Below are 15,167 nucleotides of genomic sequence, written 5' to 3'. Positions count from 1 at the left end.
CGATTCGTGCTTTGAGCAAAGAAAACAACGGGAAGCAGCAGCAGCAAGCCGAGGGAGGGAGCGCACAGCGTACGCCCGACCGTGCCGCTGCGGGGATGCAGCCAGCACGACGCAGCGGCCAGCCGGCTCCCAGAGCCGGAGCTGCGGTACCGGCAGAGACCCCGCCACGGGCCGAAGTCTCCGCAGCCTCCTCCCCGAAATGCTTCTGGCTGCCGGGCAACGGACCGAAATATTCGGCTCTAACTGGCAAAATAACAACGTTTTACCCAGAAGACCCCGCCGCTGAGCACCGAGCCCGGCGCGGTGCAGCTGATGGGCCGGGCTGGCGCAGGACGTGCAGCCCCTCGCACCGGGACCGGAACGCGCAAAGCTCTGGGGAAAACTCGTCCCTGCGGGTCGCAGAGCTGGGCTCCCGCCGCGACCTCGGTGCTCGCAGGGCCCCGAAATACCGGAGCACGACTCCTCGCCATGAAAACCACCTCCCTCGCCTCCCCCTCCGCCCTGCCCCCATCTCCAGCAGCCCTGAGAACCTGCAATGGTTTTTTTCCAGCTTGCAGTTTCTAAAAAAAACAATAAGAATTGAGATTTCAAAGCTCTCACCTGATTGACTTGACAGCGGCAGCCTTGCCCCGGTGCTGGCGGAGAGGCAGCCGCATCACCGGCTCGGCGCAGAGGCACCCACGGGCGCCCGGGGAGGAGGTGGGAGCGGGACGGGCGCGCTGGGTGCATTCGCGGCTCATTCACCCGCGAGGACCCGGGGGGATCTGTCAGGGCTGGAGGCTGCCGGACCGGCAGCATCGGCGTCGAACCGACGGCGCGGCACACGGCACGGCACACGGCGCGGCACACGGCGCGGCACACAGCATGGCACACAGCACGGCACACAGTGCGGCACACAGCACGGCACACGGCGTGGCACACGGCACGGCACACGGCACGGCACACAGTGTGGCACACAGCGTGGCACACGGCACGGCACACGGCGCGGCACACGGCACGGCACACGGCACGGCACACGGCGCGGCACACGGCACAGGACATGGCACGGCACACGGCACGGCCGGAGCGGAGCAGCGTCAGCGCGCTAGGAAGCCGGTGCTGGTCGGTGCCGCGGCGCGGGGAGCTTTTAGATGGCGACGTGCGGGCTGCGCATCCCTGCGTCGCAAACCCGCCGCGCGGCCCCGGCGTGGAGCTGTTGGGGCGATAGCTGCAGCTGGGCCCGGGTAGCGCCGCCGCTGCGGGCGCAGCTCTGCCCGAGGTGCCAGGGCGAAGCCCGCCGCGGCCTCTCGTCGCCCACCATGGACAAGATCAGCGCGGGGGAAACGAGAGGCTGCTCGGGAGAGGAGGCAGCTTCGCTTTGTACCGCTGCTGGTGTTTGAACAGCTGCTGCTTCGCACCCCGAAGCATCGCCCGCCCGGCACCCGCGTTGGGGGGTGCTGCCGGGGGACCCGCTCCCCACAGAACATCCTGCAGCACCGCCAACACCCCCCACCAGCTCCCAGTCCCTGAGCAGGACCAAGCACGGGAGGGTCTCCATGCTCAGCACACCCAGCCCTCGCATGGAAGCCACCCGGAGAAGAGGAGGGTCAGCTGGCGTCTTTGATGGCCGCTGCGGCACCCGCTGCCTCTGTTCTGCCGTCCATGCCCGTCAGCTGGTCCTTGCCCGGGGGGGTTAAACCTCGCTCCCCCAGCGCGCTCCTCAGCCCGGCGCTGCCGGCAGCGAGGATTTCCCACCTTCATCCCGAAGCGAGGGACAGCCACAGCCCCCGCCAGCCCCCGCCGCTGGCACAGCCTTGGCTTGAACTCCCGGCGGCTGCGCCCACGCCGCTGTCATCCGGGCTGCAGCCGAACCGCGCGGCTTTGCGCAGCCCCGGGAGCGACACAAGCCCCGTATAAACCCGCAGATTAATTGTCCCGTGCCCATGTGCCGGGCCTCGGCTCGCGGCGGAGCCACACCAGCAACACTGCGGGGCCACGGGGACATGGGGACGGGCATGTGGCATCCCGGCGTGGGGACCGGCACGTGGCATCCTGGTGTGAGGACCAGCATGCGGCATCCCATCGTGGGGACCGTTATGTGGCATCCCAGTGTGCGGACGGGCACGTGGCATCCCAGCATGGGGACCGGCATGTGGCATCCCGGCATGGGGACCGGCACATGGCATCCCATCGTGGGCACCTTTATGTGGCATCCCAGTGTGGGGACCGGCACGTGGCATCCTGGCATGGGGACCGGCACGTGGCATCCCAGCATGGGGACTGTTATGTGGCATCCCAGTGTGGGGACCGTTATGTGGCATCCGGCATGGGGACCAGCATGTGGCATCCTGGCATGGGTACCGGCACATGGCATCCCAGCATGGGGACTGTTATGTGGCATCCCAGTGTGGGGACGGGCACGTGGCATCCCGGCGTGGACATCAGTATGTGGCATCCCAGCATGGGGACCGTTATGTGGCATCCCAGTGTGGGGACCGGCACGTGGCATCCCAGCATGGACATCAGCACGTGGCATCCCAGTGTGGGGACCGTTATGTGGCATCCCGGCATGGGGACCAGCACGTGGCATCCCAGCATGGACACCAGCACGTGTCATCCCAGCGTGGGGACGGGCACGTGGCGTCACCCCAGCACCCTGCAGCTCGGAGAACGGCACGTGCAGAGAGCCGCTCCCGGTCACGCCTCGTCAACGCAGGAGCAGAAACCCGTGGTGTTTTCCGGCGAGAGGTGTGTTCTCCGCTGGGCGTTTCTCCTCGCGGGATTAACAGTGTCCAGAGGCTCCCGGTGCCGGGCAGGCGCCGGGCGGCTGCGTCACGTCGTCACAGCAACCCGCTAACCGCGGCCTCACCAACCGCCCTTCCCGGCTTGATCTCTTCTGCAGCTTCTTTTAATTACGGACGAGGGTGCCTGGAAAAGCCGGGGCTGGAGCACCCCGGCAGCTCCTGGTAGCGCTGGGCAGGGGCTCACCGGGCTCCGGCCGCCGTGCTGCGGCTGCAGCGAGCGGCGTGGGCTGGGAGCCCCCACGGCCCCACCGAATTCCCCATAAAATTTGCTGCTAAACGGTCAAACTGAATTGAGCAGCGGCTTTCGGCGCTGCCACCCCCGCCCTGATCGCATCCGAGCTGCAAGGGTGATTTCGCCTTCAGGCAGCTTCTTCGCAGCAGCTCGCGCCGCGGGTGACGGAAAGGCCCAGCGAGGCGGCGAGGACAGACAGAATCCCAGAATCCCAGCATGGCAGGGATTGGCAGGGACCTCTGGGGTCCCCCAGCCAAACCCCCTGCCCAAGCAGGGTCACCCACAGCAGGCTGCACAGCACCGCGGCCAGAGGGGTTGGAATATCTCCAGAGAAGGAGACTCCACAGCCTCCCTGGGCAGCCTGGGCCAGGGCTCCGGCACCCTCAGAGGGAAGAAGTTCTTCCTCGGGTTCAGCTGGAGCTTCCTCTGCTTCAGTTTGTGCCCGTTGCCCCTTGTCCTGTCGCTGGGCACCACTGGAAAGAGTCTGGCCCCGTCCTCCTGACCCCCACCCTGCAGATATTTAGAGGCATTTCTAAGGTCCCCTCTCAGCCTTCTCTTCTCCAGGCTGAACAAGCCCAGCTCCCTCAGCCTCTCCTCGCAGGAGAGATGCTCCAGTCCCCTCCTCATCCTCATAGCCCTAACGGGGCGCGGCGCTGGCTCCCGGCAGAACGCACCGAGGAGCGAGGAATCGCTGTCAGTCGGGGGGAAGGAGCAGCGCTTCTGCGCGCAGACCGAGCTTCGCTTCACCAGCGTCACCCCAACCCCAAAACGCGCCGAGCCGGGGAGCGCAGGGGACGAGACCGGTGCGGTGATGCTGGTCCCCGCGCCCAGTCCTGCCCCTGAGAAGGGCACGGGCTCCTCTGCCGCCCGCGCTCCGCGGCGGGGGCTTCCAGCGGGAGGTGGGGAAGCGCACCCCGCTGACCCTCCCCTCCTCGGAGCTGTCGTCAGAAATCCTCCCCGTCCCCAAGGTGCTCAGCCTGACTGGCACAGGGTCTGCCAGGGCAGCAGGATGGCGGAGCAGCCCTGCCCGCCGCCGGCCACCAGCCCTCCCCGGCACGGCACGGCCCCCCGGCTCGCTCCCGCTGCCGGCCCCATGGCCCCGCGACCCCAGACCCACCCCAGGGACAAGTGGAGCAAAAAAATGGATTTCCTCCTCTCGGTCGTCGGATTCGCCGTGGATCTGGGCAACGTCTGGCGGTTCCCTTACGTCTGCTACCAGAACGGAGGGGGTAAGGACACCGCTGGCGCGATTTGAGTCTTCTCTTGGAGGAGAGAAAGCTGGCTTTCATCTTTCCAGTGCTGGAAAACTCGCTGTTCCTGCGCTTTCCGTGTCTCTGGCTGCTCCTCCCTGGACGGGGCGGTGGGGAGACCGACCCGGCTTCCCCCCACAGCTGTCTCTTGGCTGTTTTGTGTCTTTCCTCATTCTCAATCCTCCCCTTTCACTGCGTCCCCGGCACGGTCAGAGGTGCGTGAGCGGCTCCGGGCTCACAAAGAGAAAACCGGCGTGGTCCAGGCTGCGTAACAGGATTAGGGATCTGGGGTGGGGGGTTTGCAGCCTTTGCGATCACCGGGCTCTGTGGAAGCAGCCCCTTTCTGACGGCTCGTGCTTTAAAATCACCCTCGCAAGCACCCCGGCCGCGGGTCCCGGCCGTGCAGCCCCGGCTCCCCGGGACGTGCAGCCCACGGGGCTCAGGGTGTTCCCTCCTTTGGGAGACCAGCAGAGAGTCAGGATACAGCAGCTCCGTGAAGGCAAAAACCTCCAGTAAATGACATCTAAATAAATTGCTTTAAATAGAGCAGAGTAGAAAAACGCCTCACACGGAAATTAAAAATGAGGAATGAAAATTCTGTGCGGTGTGCAAAAGCACGGTGGGTTTAATTGCCAGAGTCGGCATTCGGGTAACGTCTTCTGCTGCTTGGAAAAATTAGCAGGAGATAATTAGTACCGTCCTCAAGGCTAAAACGCGGATCCCAGGTGCCCAGACCGAAGCGTAGTTACTCGTGATTTACTCCCGTGGGACCGGGAGCAAACTTTGGCCCCTCTTCGCCGGTGCGGGCGAGGCAGATGCCTTCCTGGCCCCGGCACGGACCCCGCGGGTGAGGAGTTCGGCGGCAGCGGTGGGAGGCACGGCCACGGCCGGTGCTGGGCTCTCCAGGCGTTGCTGGTGGAGGAACCCTCGAGGGGCTGCGGGCAGAGTGCGTGGGGGGCTCGCGGAGGGGAGCCGCGGGGGTTAAATTAACTGATCCCAGCAGGACTGTTCTGACGAGCGCAGAGAGCAGCTCCAGCTCCAAAACCTCCACGGGGTCCAAGCGCAGCCCGGGCGAGGCTGACGTCGTTACGAATAACGCAGATCACGGCGTTCAGGAGTTGTGTCTTGGGGTGGCCGTGCCCATTCGGTGGGATTTTCTCCAAAACCCTGCCAGACCTGAGAGGTGCTGGGTGCCTCGTCCCCTGCACCCTGATGGTTTCTATCGCTCTTGGTACCGTCCTGGCTGAACGATCCCAGCCTGGCAATGGCCAGGACGCTGGCGGGGGCTGACACAGCAGCCAGGGCACCGAGCAGGGTCCCCCCATCCCTGAGCCCCTCCGAGCAGACAATTTCCAAGGCATCTTTACGAACACGCCTGCAAACCCCTTGTCCGCGCTGTCCCGCGGCGCTGGGAGGGACGGCGGCGGCCGCAGCCCTCCACCCGCAGCCCGCCTGCGCTCGCCGGCCGGCGCGGGGCCGTGGTGGTCACCGCCGCCCCGCTCCTCGCCCCGCAGGAGCCTTTCTCATCCCCTACACGCTGATGGCGGTTTTCGGAGGGGTGCCCCTCTTCTACATGGAGCTGGCCCTGGGGCAGTTCCACCGGACGGGCGCCATCCCCATCTGGAAGCGCATCTGCCCCATCTTTAAAGGTGAGAGACCCCCAGGCCCGGGCCACCGCCGCGCTCTGGGGGCCACGCGGTGCTGGGGAGGGGGCTGTGCGGCCGGGGTGGGTGCCCCGGGGACAGGGCAAGGGCTGGACCAGCCCGGGCTTCTCTCCCCAGGCATCGGCTTCGCCATTTGCATCATCGGCCTCTACGTCTCCTTCTACTACAACACCATCATCGCCTGGGCTCTCTACTACTTCTACTCGTCCTTCTCGGGCACCCTGCCCTGGGCGAGCTGCGACAACCCCTGGAACACGCCCGACTGCACCAACTACTTCAGGAGGAGCAACGTGACCTGGACCAACGTCTCCAGGTCCCCCGCCGAAGAGTTTTATACGTAAGTGCCCGCGCGTGGACGACGCTTTTCCGCTGGGGCGCGAGGCACCAGGGTCTGCTGCGTGGGGAGCAGGACTGGGGTGCCTGGGACGCTGCTGCCCATGGCCGGCACGTTGGGAAGCTCCTGGGGAGCCCCTGGCCACCGTGCGCTGTGCTCCGGGGGAGAGGTGAGCGGGGGACTGCCTGCCCAGGGCTGAGCCCCCTCCCCGGCTGCTGCAAGGGCTGAGCCGGCAGCGCCGCGCCGGCCTGAGGCACCCACGGGCATCCCTGCCCGCAGGAGGAAGGTCCTGGAGCTCCAGAAGTCCGGGGGTCTGTACGATGTGGGGGGCATCCACCGGGAGCTGCTCCTCTGCCTCTTCCTCATCTTCACCATTGTCTACTTCAGCCTGTGGAAAGGCGTGAAAACCTCTGGGAAGGTGAGAGGGAGGGCTCCAGTGCCAGCCCTGCCCGGGCACGGACCTGCTGGAGCCCCGGGCACGTCGGGGCTGGGACCAGGCGGGAGGGACCGAGCCCTGGTGGGATCTTGCAGCTCACCCGGCTGCTTAGACACGGGGTGTTGCCTCCTCCCCGCGCCCCTCGGCCGCCGCGGCGAAGCCACCAGCGAGCCGGGCGGTTCGGGTGCTCGGCGGAGCAGCTCTGCGGCACCGGGGGCTGACGGATGCTGCCTCTCTGCAGGTGGTGTGGGTGACGGCCACGCTGCCCTACGTCATCCTCCTGGTGCTGCTGGTCCGGGGGGCCACCCTGCCCGGCGCCTGGCGAGGGGTGGTCTTCTACCTGCGCCCGGACTGGGGCAAGCTCCTGAGCACGGCGGTGAGTGCGTGGGGGGGATGGGCTGCCCCCAGACCCCCCGCGCCGGGACGCAGGCGTCCGACCCCGCAGCCGGGGCGATGGGGCCCCTGTTCCTGCAGAAACGAGACGCCCTGGACGGGCTCTTGGAAATGTAAATCTATAATTGAATCACCCATCTCATTGCCGCTGGGTTTTGTTGGTGCTGTGTTCTCGCCCTGGCCTGACAATAGGCTGCCCGTGGGTAATTACCAGGCAGCACTTGAGAATTCTCATTAAAGGTAATCAGGGCCGCGCTGCCGGAGCTGAACCTGGCCGGGCAGAGTGGGCACGGGGGTCTCTGGGCTCCCCTCGACTCCATCCCCCCTCCGGGCACGGGGGAGCAGGGATGCTTAATTCTGCTGCCGTTGCTTAATTCTGCTGCTGCAGGACCCCAGGGTGGGAACCAGCCCCCTTCGCGCCCCAGCAGCCCCCCTACCCTGGGACATGGGCAGGCAAGGGAGGGGGACCAGCACGGACCCCGTCCCTGCGCCACGGGCGGGCACGCCATGGGGTGGGCAGGCAGCGGGCACCTCCCAGCCCTGGGGACCCCCTGCCCGTTCCCCAGCCCGCCCGTTGCTTCTCCTGCCAGGTCTGGGTTGATGCCGCCGCGCAGGTTTTCTTCTCCTTGGGCCCTGGCTTCGGCGTTCTCCTCGCTCTGGCCAGTTACAACCCCTTCCACAACAACTGCTACCGGTGAGCTCTGCGGGCACGGGGCTGCAGCGGGCATGGGGCTGCGGTGGGCACGACCGCGGCAGAGCCACGTCCCGACAGCTCCCGCACCCGCGGCCAGGCTGAGCACCTTTCCCCATTTTACCGCATGCGGGGCTGGGAGAGGGCACCGGCGGGGGTGCAGGCGACCGGGGCAGCTGAGCCGGGGCAAGAACCCCGCTGGCGGGAGGTTTCTGCCCCGGGACACGTCTGCCCGCTTTCTGCCTTCCAGGGATGCGCTGGTCACCAGCGCGGTGAACTGCCTCACCAGCTTCCTCTCAGGCTTCGTCATCTTCACCGTGCTGGGCTACATGGCCGAGATGAGGGACGTGGAGGTGGAGGACGTGGCGAGAGATAAAGGTTCGCCTCCCTCCAGCTGTCCTGGCCCCGCGGTGCCCGGCTGTGCCCGTCGCGGCCGAGGGGGTGACGGTCAGCCCTGGGGTCTGCCAGGGCGCAGGGGCTCTGCCCGGGAGCCGTTCCGAGGAGGGAGGGCAGCGAGGTCTCCGGCCGCTGCCGTCTCAGCCGGCGCCGGGCACGGCCGCTCTGGCTTTGGGGCATCTTCCCCACGTGCGTTCCCCCCACCGCCGGCACCCGGGGCTGTGCCCAGCAGCTGGGGAACGGCAAACCCAAACCAGCGTCCCTTCCTAGGGCCGAGCCTGCTTTTTATCACCTACCCCGAAGCGATCGCCAACATGGTGGGCTCCACCTTCTTCGCCATCATCTTCTTCCTGATGATGATAACGCTGGGGCTGGACAGCACGGTAGGGAAGTCCTCGCCAGCCCTGCAGCCCGGGGCCGTGTCCCCAGTGGGAATGGGGATGGCCGTGTCCCATGGGAAGGAGCGGGGTGAAGAGGGGAGCTACGGCCTCGGGAGGGGGAGCTGCCTCCGAGCCCCCCGAGCGCAGCGGGAGGGGACGAGGTGGGACGTCCCCGCTGTGCTCACAGGCAGAGGGGGCTATGGGGGGAGCAGGTTTTCTTGGGGAGCGGGACTGTCCCCGCGTCTCATTTCTGCGCCCCACGCCGGCGTTTCCTTTGCAGTTCGGGGGCTTGGAGGCTGTGATCACGGCCGTGATGGACGAGTACCCCCGGGTCCTGGCCGGGCGGCGGGAGCTCTTCGTCCTCGGCCTCATCACGGTCTGTTTCCTGGGCTCGCTGAGCACCCTCACCTACGTGAGTACCCCCGGGCACCGCGCCCGTCCCCACCGCGCACCCTCTCCGTTCTCCATCAGCCCCCGGTGCGGGACGTTGCCAAGGTCCGGCTCCGCGTCCCCGCGGGCTCCGCAGCCGCCCTCCCCTCCCGCGTCTCTTCCAGGGGGGAGCCTACGTGGTGAAGCTGCTGGAGGAGTTCGGTGCCGGCGGCTCGATCCTGGCCGTGGTGCTGCTGGAAACGATAGCCGTCTCCTGGTTCTACGGTAAGAAACCGCCATGGAAAACCTCCTGCGGGCACCTGCGCGGGTGTTTGCCGCTACGAACGGGAGGAAATGCCCAGGGATTCCGGGGCGGGAGCGTGCGTGACCCCTGCCGAGGCTGGGATGGGGCACGGAGGGCGTCGCGCCCGCGTCCCTGTACCCCCGTCCCCGCGGTCCCCGGGGCCGTGACGGCTCTCTCCTCCGGCAGGGATCCAGAGGTTCTCCCACGACGTGAAGGCCATGCTGGGCTTCGCCCCGGGGATGTTCTGGAAGGTGTGCTGGGTCGCCGTCAGCCCTGCCTTGTTAGCGGTGAGTGGCTACAGCCCAGCCGAGCACCGAGCCGCCCCGACGCCCCGCCGGAGAGCCACGCTTCCCCTCGCCCGCTGCTGCTGCTGCCCAGCTCCCCGGGCGCCCGATTGCTCCCGGCTCGGGGGAACACGCTGCCGGGGAGCGGAGCGGGGTCCCGGCGTGGGCTGCAGGGGCTCCACCAGCGCTCCCTGCCAGCCCCCCGTGCTGCTGCTCCGGCCACGGGCACCGGCAAGCTGCCCGCGGCGCCCGGGGCTTCGCCCAGCGCGGGAGCAGGAAAGGCGCTTCCAGCCCCTTCCGCAGCTCCGGGGCGAAGCCGGGCGCTGACACGGGTGCGAGCGCAGCCCCATTCCGTCCTCCCGGTCCGCAGCCCCCCACGCTCGCGCCGGCGCAGGCAGCTGCGTCTGCGTCCCCGCCAGCGCCGCGGTGCTGAGCGCCCGGCCGCATCCGTCCCCTTTGAAACACCCGCTCCCTCGGCACTTCAAAGGCCGCCGCCTGCACGGGCAGAGGGTCTCATCTCACTGGATCTGCGGGAGAAGAGGCCTTCTGGGGATTAATTACGGCTCAGAGCGCTTTGCCCGGCTTATGAGGAGAGGGGTATTATAATCAGAGGGGACAGCGCACGATTCCGTCGCAGCACGGGGACGCGCAGCCTTGGCTGGCCGCGTCTCTGCGGGCTTGGTCAGCCGCAGACCTCCGAGCCCGCTGCCAGCGCGGGGCACAGCCTGGGAAATGTCACCGCCACGTCCACGCCTGGGAAAACAGCCGGGCGCAGCCGGTGTAACCGGGGGGATGAGCCAGGGCTGGGGCCGGGGGGATGCCGCAGCCGGGGAGCCGACGGGGCCGCTCACCGGGGACGCCCCCCACCCCGAAAGAGCTTTCCTGGCACCCGCGGCGTGCGTGTGGGTGTGAGCTTTGCGGGGTGTGCAGCTCTGCGACAGCCCCGCGCTGCTTGCGACAGGCGGTGGGGCATCTCCCGCCCCGTGAGCGTCCTTCCCTAACGAGCTCCGCTTCGTTGGTCACAGTTCATCGTCATCAGCTCCCTCCTGGAGCAGCCGCCCCTGACGCTCTTCGCCTACCGGTACCCGGCGTGGAGCGTCTCGGTGGGGCACCTCATCGGAGCGTCGTCCCTCATCTGCGTCCCCCTCTACATGGTGTGCAAGCTCGTCTGGACGCCGGGGTCTCTCAAGCAGGTCAGGAGCGGGGCCGGGACCCCCGCTCGGGTCAGCCCGGGGCTGGGGTGCTGGGCAGGTGGGTGGTGCCTCCTCAGCGTCTTCGTCCACCTGGAAGTTCAACGACTCCTGGAGAGCTGCTGGGGCGAGGGCTGCGAGGAGCGCGGCTCGGTGGCTCGGTGGCTTTCAGGCTCATTTCTGGTTTTGGCTGGGCCCGGGGGCAGCGGGGCTACCTCAGCCCGGCCCTGGAGGCAGCGGCTGGCAGCCGTCCCCCCGCTGCTCAGCCCGGTTTTGGGGGGCCTCCCGCCCACCATGGCCTGCTGCAGGCCAACACAGCCCCAACCCCACCGCGAGTGAGATCCCGGTGGGGTTGGCATCGGCACACTGGGTTCGGCTTCAGCATGTCAGGGTCAGTTTTGGCACACTGGGGTTGGCATCGGCACACCGGGGTCGGCTTCGGCATGTCAGGGTCAGTTTTGGCATGCTGGGGTCGGCTTCGGCACGCCGGGGTCGGCTTTGGCACGCTGGGGTTGGCATTGGAACGTCGGGGTCGGCTTTGGCATGTCGGGGTCAGTTTTGGCACACTGGGGTCGGCTTCGGCACGCCAGGGTTGGCATTGGCACGTTGGGGTCGGCTTCGGCACGCCAGGGTCAGTTTTGGCACGCTGGGGTCGGCTTCGGCACGCCAGGGTTGGCATCAGTACGCCGAGGTCGCCTATGGCACGCCAGGGTCAGCTCTGGCACGCCGGGCTCAGCTTCAGCGTGTCGGGGTCGGCTTCGGCACGCCGGGTTTGGCATTGGCATCTTGGGGTTGGCTTCGGCACGCCGGAGCGGGCAGCGCTGCTCGCGGCGCCGGGCCCCGGCGCGGGAAGGAAACCCACCGCCTTTTCTCTTCGCCCGCTTCCCCCCTCCAGCGCCTCGCCGTCTGCGTTCGGCCGGAGAAAGCGGCACGGGAGCCGCAGGCGGAGGCGGTCGGCCTCTCACCGGTCCCGTAGCCCGGCGGCACGTCCCGGGGACGCAGAGACGGCTTCGCCTTCCCGCTCCCGCCCCGACGAGGCGACGCGCCGGGCAGCAGAGAAGCGGCCGCCGCCTTCCCGGCAGCCGACAGCCCCACGCGGCTCCGCGTGCCGGCGGCAGCTCCTCACCGCGTCCCAGCATCCCGGCGGACGCGATGCCGCCGGCATGGCGGACCGGAGCCCGTTCTCGCCGCGGGCGGGAAAACCCGTGACCCGCAGCGGGGAGAGCGGGACTGGGAGCCGAGGGCCAACCCCCCGCGGTGTGGAGGGGAGCCCCGAGTCCCCGCGAGGGCGCGGGCCCGGCCGCGGGTGCCGGCGCAGCGGGGTCGGCGTCCGGCGGCACGCGCCGCGGGAAATAAAGCTGGCGGGAGAGCAGCCCAGGGCGAGGGGACGGGGCTCGCCGTGCCGGGGTCACGAAGCACCGAGAGCGGGGGGCTGGGGGGACAAGGGGGGCTGGGGGGGGACATGGGGGGCTCAGGGGAACATGGGGGGCTAGGGGGGGGACACACGGGGGGCAGGGGGAGGGCACAGGGGGATACAGGGGGACACGGGAGGCTGGGGGGGACACACGGGGGGCTGGGGGAGGGCACGGGGGGCTGGGGGGGACACACGGGGGGCTGGGGGAGGGCACGGGGGGACACAGGGGGACACGAGGGGCTGGGGGGGATACACGGGGGGCTGGGGGAGGGCACGGGGGGACACAGGGGGACACGGGGGGATGGGGGGGACACACGGGGGGCTGGGGGAGGGCACAGGGGGACACAGGGGGACACGGGGGGCAGGGGGGGACACACGGGGGGCTGGGGGAGGGCATGGGGGGACACAGGGGGACATAGGGGGCTAGGGGGGGCACAGGGCAGTGGGGGGACACGGGGGGCTCGGGGGGGACAAGGGGGGCTGGGGGGGATACAGGGGGCTGGGGGAGGGCATGGGGGGACACAGGGGTCTCGGGGGGGTATGGGGGGCCGGGGGGACACAGGAGGCTGGGGGGGCACGGGGGGCTGTGGGGGTGACACGAGGGACATGGGGGGCACACGGGGGGCTGAGGGGGGACACACGGGCTGTTTGGGGGGGTCCCGGGGGGCTGCGCTGCCCTGCCACCCCGCTCCGTCGCGCAGTCCCGGGGCTGGAGGTGGGGGGGGGGCAGGGGGGGTGGTGCCCGGGAAGCGGCGCGCGCAGCCGAGCAGCCCCCGCTGCCCCCCGCGTCCCCACCCCCGGGACCAGGCCCAGCCGTGGGGGGAGGGCGGCTCGGGGTGGGGGGGGTGCGGGGGGCAGGGGGGGCCCGGGCGGGCGGGCAGAGCCCCGCGGCCCCCCCCGGAAGCTCCGGCGCGGCGGGGCGGGCCCGGCCCCGGCCCTGCCTCTTCCTCCCGCCGCGGCCGGGCCGGGGGCAGGGCCGCGCAGCGCGGCCGTCGGTCCGTGGGTCCGTCCGTGGGTCCGTCCGTGGGTCCGTCCGTGGGTCGGCGGGGGCGGGCCATGGCGCTGGCGCGGCGCTGGGCGCTGGGGGCCCTGGCCCTGCTGGGCCCGGCGGAGCGCGGCCGGCCCTACGCCGTGCTGCAGAAGCAGAACCTGGGTAAGGAGCCGGCGGGCGCGCCCGGCCGCGGGTCTGCGCCCGATGTTGGCCGGAATTGGTGGTTTTAAAGCTGGGTTTGGGGGGGGGTCTTCAGAGCTTGACCTGTCGCGCTCCCTCCCCCCCGCAGTGCTGCTGGGCAGCATCCTCAGCGCCTTGCTGCTCGCCATCGTCCTCATGGCCGTCTGCGTCTACAAGCCCGTCCGGCGTCGGTAGCATCCCGCCGTCCCGCCGCCAGCGACACGCCGCGCGCCCTGCTGCACAGCTGTCGTGACATGGCTCCCAGCGACGGCGTGGCCGGGTGCTGGAGATCCCATCCCAGCCCTCAGCATGACATGGCTCCCAACAATGGTGTGGCTGGCTGCTGGAGATCCCACGCCAGCCCTCAGCATGACATAGCTCCCAACGATGGCGTGGCCGGGTGCTGGAGATCCCATCCTTTCCCAGCCCTCAGCGTGACATCGCTCTCAATGACAGCGTGGCCGGGTGCTGGAGATCCCAGCCCAGCCCAGCCCTCAGCGTGACATCGCTCTCAACGACGGCATGGCTGGGTGCTGGAGATCCGATGCTCCCGAAGCTCCCAGGAGCGCTGCTGCCATGGGTCTGGCTGGGCATGAGCAGGGTCTGTGGCACCTTCCTCCCAAAACGGATCTGACACGACGCGCTCGAGAGCATCCCTGGGGTGTGTGCGTGCCCGGAGCCCCAGGAGTACGCAGGGAGCGCAGCGGCCACGATGCCCGTGCCCGTCCGTGCCCAGGGAACTGTCCTGGGCTGGCACGAGAACATGGCCAGCCTGCTGACATCGCTGTCTGGTGAGCTGGCCCACACACTCAGCCACACCACGTTTAGTTTTGCTTTCTGATTAATTCAGTTCCTTGCTTGAATGCTGGGTCTTGAGGGTTCCTTCAAAAACAGTCCGAAGGCAGGAGCTCAGCCACCCGCCGCGGCTGTCGCAGCAATGCCGAGGCAGGAGCAGAGCCTGGCGTCGCTCTGCGGGGACGGGCCCGTCGCTCCTGGCGTTACTTGCTTTAACTCTTAGTTAAAGACCCCCAGGCAGCCGTGCACCCAGAGCCCCGCTGAAGCCGTCGCGCAGCGGGCTGCTGGCCAGGGCTTCCCCTGCGCTGGACGCTCGTCTCCTCGCGGGCAGATCTGTGCTGCGGGGCAGGCGACGGTCCGGGCAGCGGGAGCCAGGCAGATGCCGGGGGCTGCTGGGCGCCGGCTCCCTGCAAGTTTGTTGTATTTAAGCTCGGGACAGACCCGTTCTATGCATTTTCAGTCACAAATTCAGGTGTTTACACTGAAATCACACTTGCATATGGATGCTGCTATTTTTTTTTTTTTGCACTGCTGTGAGTAGTAACTGGAATTTGGTTATTAAGTATTACGTCGGTATTTAACATAGGGGTGTTTTGGCTGGTAATTTATTTAGTGTTTCAGAACTTCACTTCCAGAACAATTGTGCTGACCTGTTCTCTCCAAACCTTGCGCTGCATCCGACGCGTCTGGCTCGTTTCGAAGGGCGCTGACCGCTCTCGCTGCGACGGGGGATTGGCGTCGCTGCCGCTCCCTTAGCGAAGCGACAGGAGGAGGCTGGCCTGGAACAGATCTCGTTACCGCTCTAGGTGAAACTGCAGCCAGGGAGCAAGGCAACGCTGTTCCCCTGCTTCTGATGCTTTGCTTTGTTTTGGTGGCCGGGTCCTGCGTCACCGATTCCTCTTGGTCCTTCATCTGGTGCAGAGCTTGGCCGGGAGCCGCGTGCTGTCCGGGGGGGGATGGCACGGCTTGCAGCTGCAGCTCCACGGTCCCGGGAGCAGCGTTCTTGTTTGCGTTCGTTCTTCTCTCCCTGCTCTGTCTCTTTGTACAAATAAAAAGCTAAGTAAGCAATCCAGGACTCCTG

The 15,167-nt window shown here is 68.2% G+C and overlaps 2 protein-coding genes across 2 annotated transcripts; both read left to right on the top strand.

The window, feature by feature from the left end:
• Nucleotides 1-4,024: 4,024 nt before the first annotated feature.
• On the top strand, nucleotides 4,025-11,682 carry LOC142362979 (sodium-dependent serotonin transporter-like). The gene is made up of 13 exons (XM_075434451.1): nucleotides 4,025-4,244; nucleotides 5,780-5,914; nucleotides 6,047-6,266; nucleotides 6,543-6,681; nucleotides 6,941-7,075; nucleotides 7,683-7,786; nucleotides 8,034-8,161; nucleotides 8,450-8,562; nucleotides 8,840-8,971; nucleotides 9,114-9,213; nucleotides 9,419-9,519; nucleotides 10,542-10,709; nucleotides 11,602-11,682. The coding sequence occupies exons 1-13, from the start codon at nucleotides 4,025-4,027 to the stop codon at nucleotides 11,680-11,682; spliced, it is 1,776 nt and encodes a 591-aa protein (XP_075290566.1).
• Nucleotides 11,683-13,082: 1,400 nt separating this feature from the next.
• On the top strand, nucleotides 13,083-15,154 carry C13H12orf76 (chromosome 13 C12orf76 homolog). Its single transcript, XM_075435042.1, has 2 exons — nucleotides 13,083-13,273; nucleotides 13,401-15,154. The coding sequence occupies exons 1-2, from the start codon at nucleotides 13,177-13,179 to the stop codon at nucleotides 13,484-13,486; spliced, it is 183 nt and encodes a 60-aa protein (XP_075291157.1). The 5' UTR covers nucleotides 13,083-13,176; the 3' UTR covers nucleotides 13,487-15,154.
• Nucleotides 15,155-15,167: the final 13 nt, after the last annotated feature.

The sequence above is a fragment of the Opisthocomus hoazin genome, chromosome 13 (assembly GCF_030867145.1).
Source record: "Opisthocomus hoazin isolate bOpiHoa1 chromosome 13, bOpiHoa1.hap1, whole genome shotgun sequence".
Lineage (NCBI taxonomy): Eukaryota > Metazoa > Chordata > Aves > Opisthocomiformes > Opisthocomidae > Opisthocomus > Opisthocomus hoazin.
Note: the sequence above shows the minus strand (reverse complement) of the source record. Positions and strands in the feature narration are given on the sequence as shown.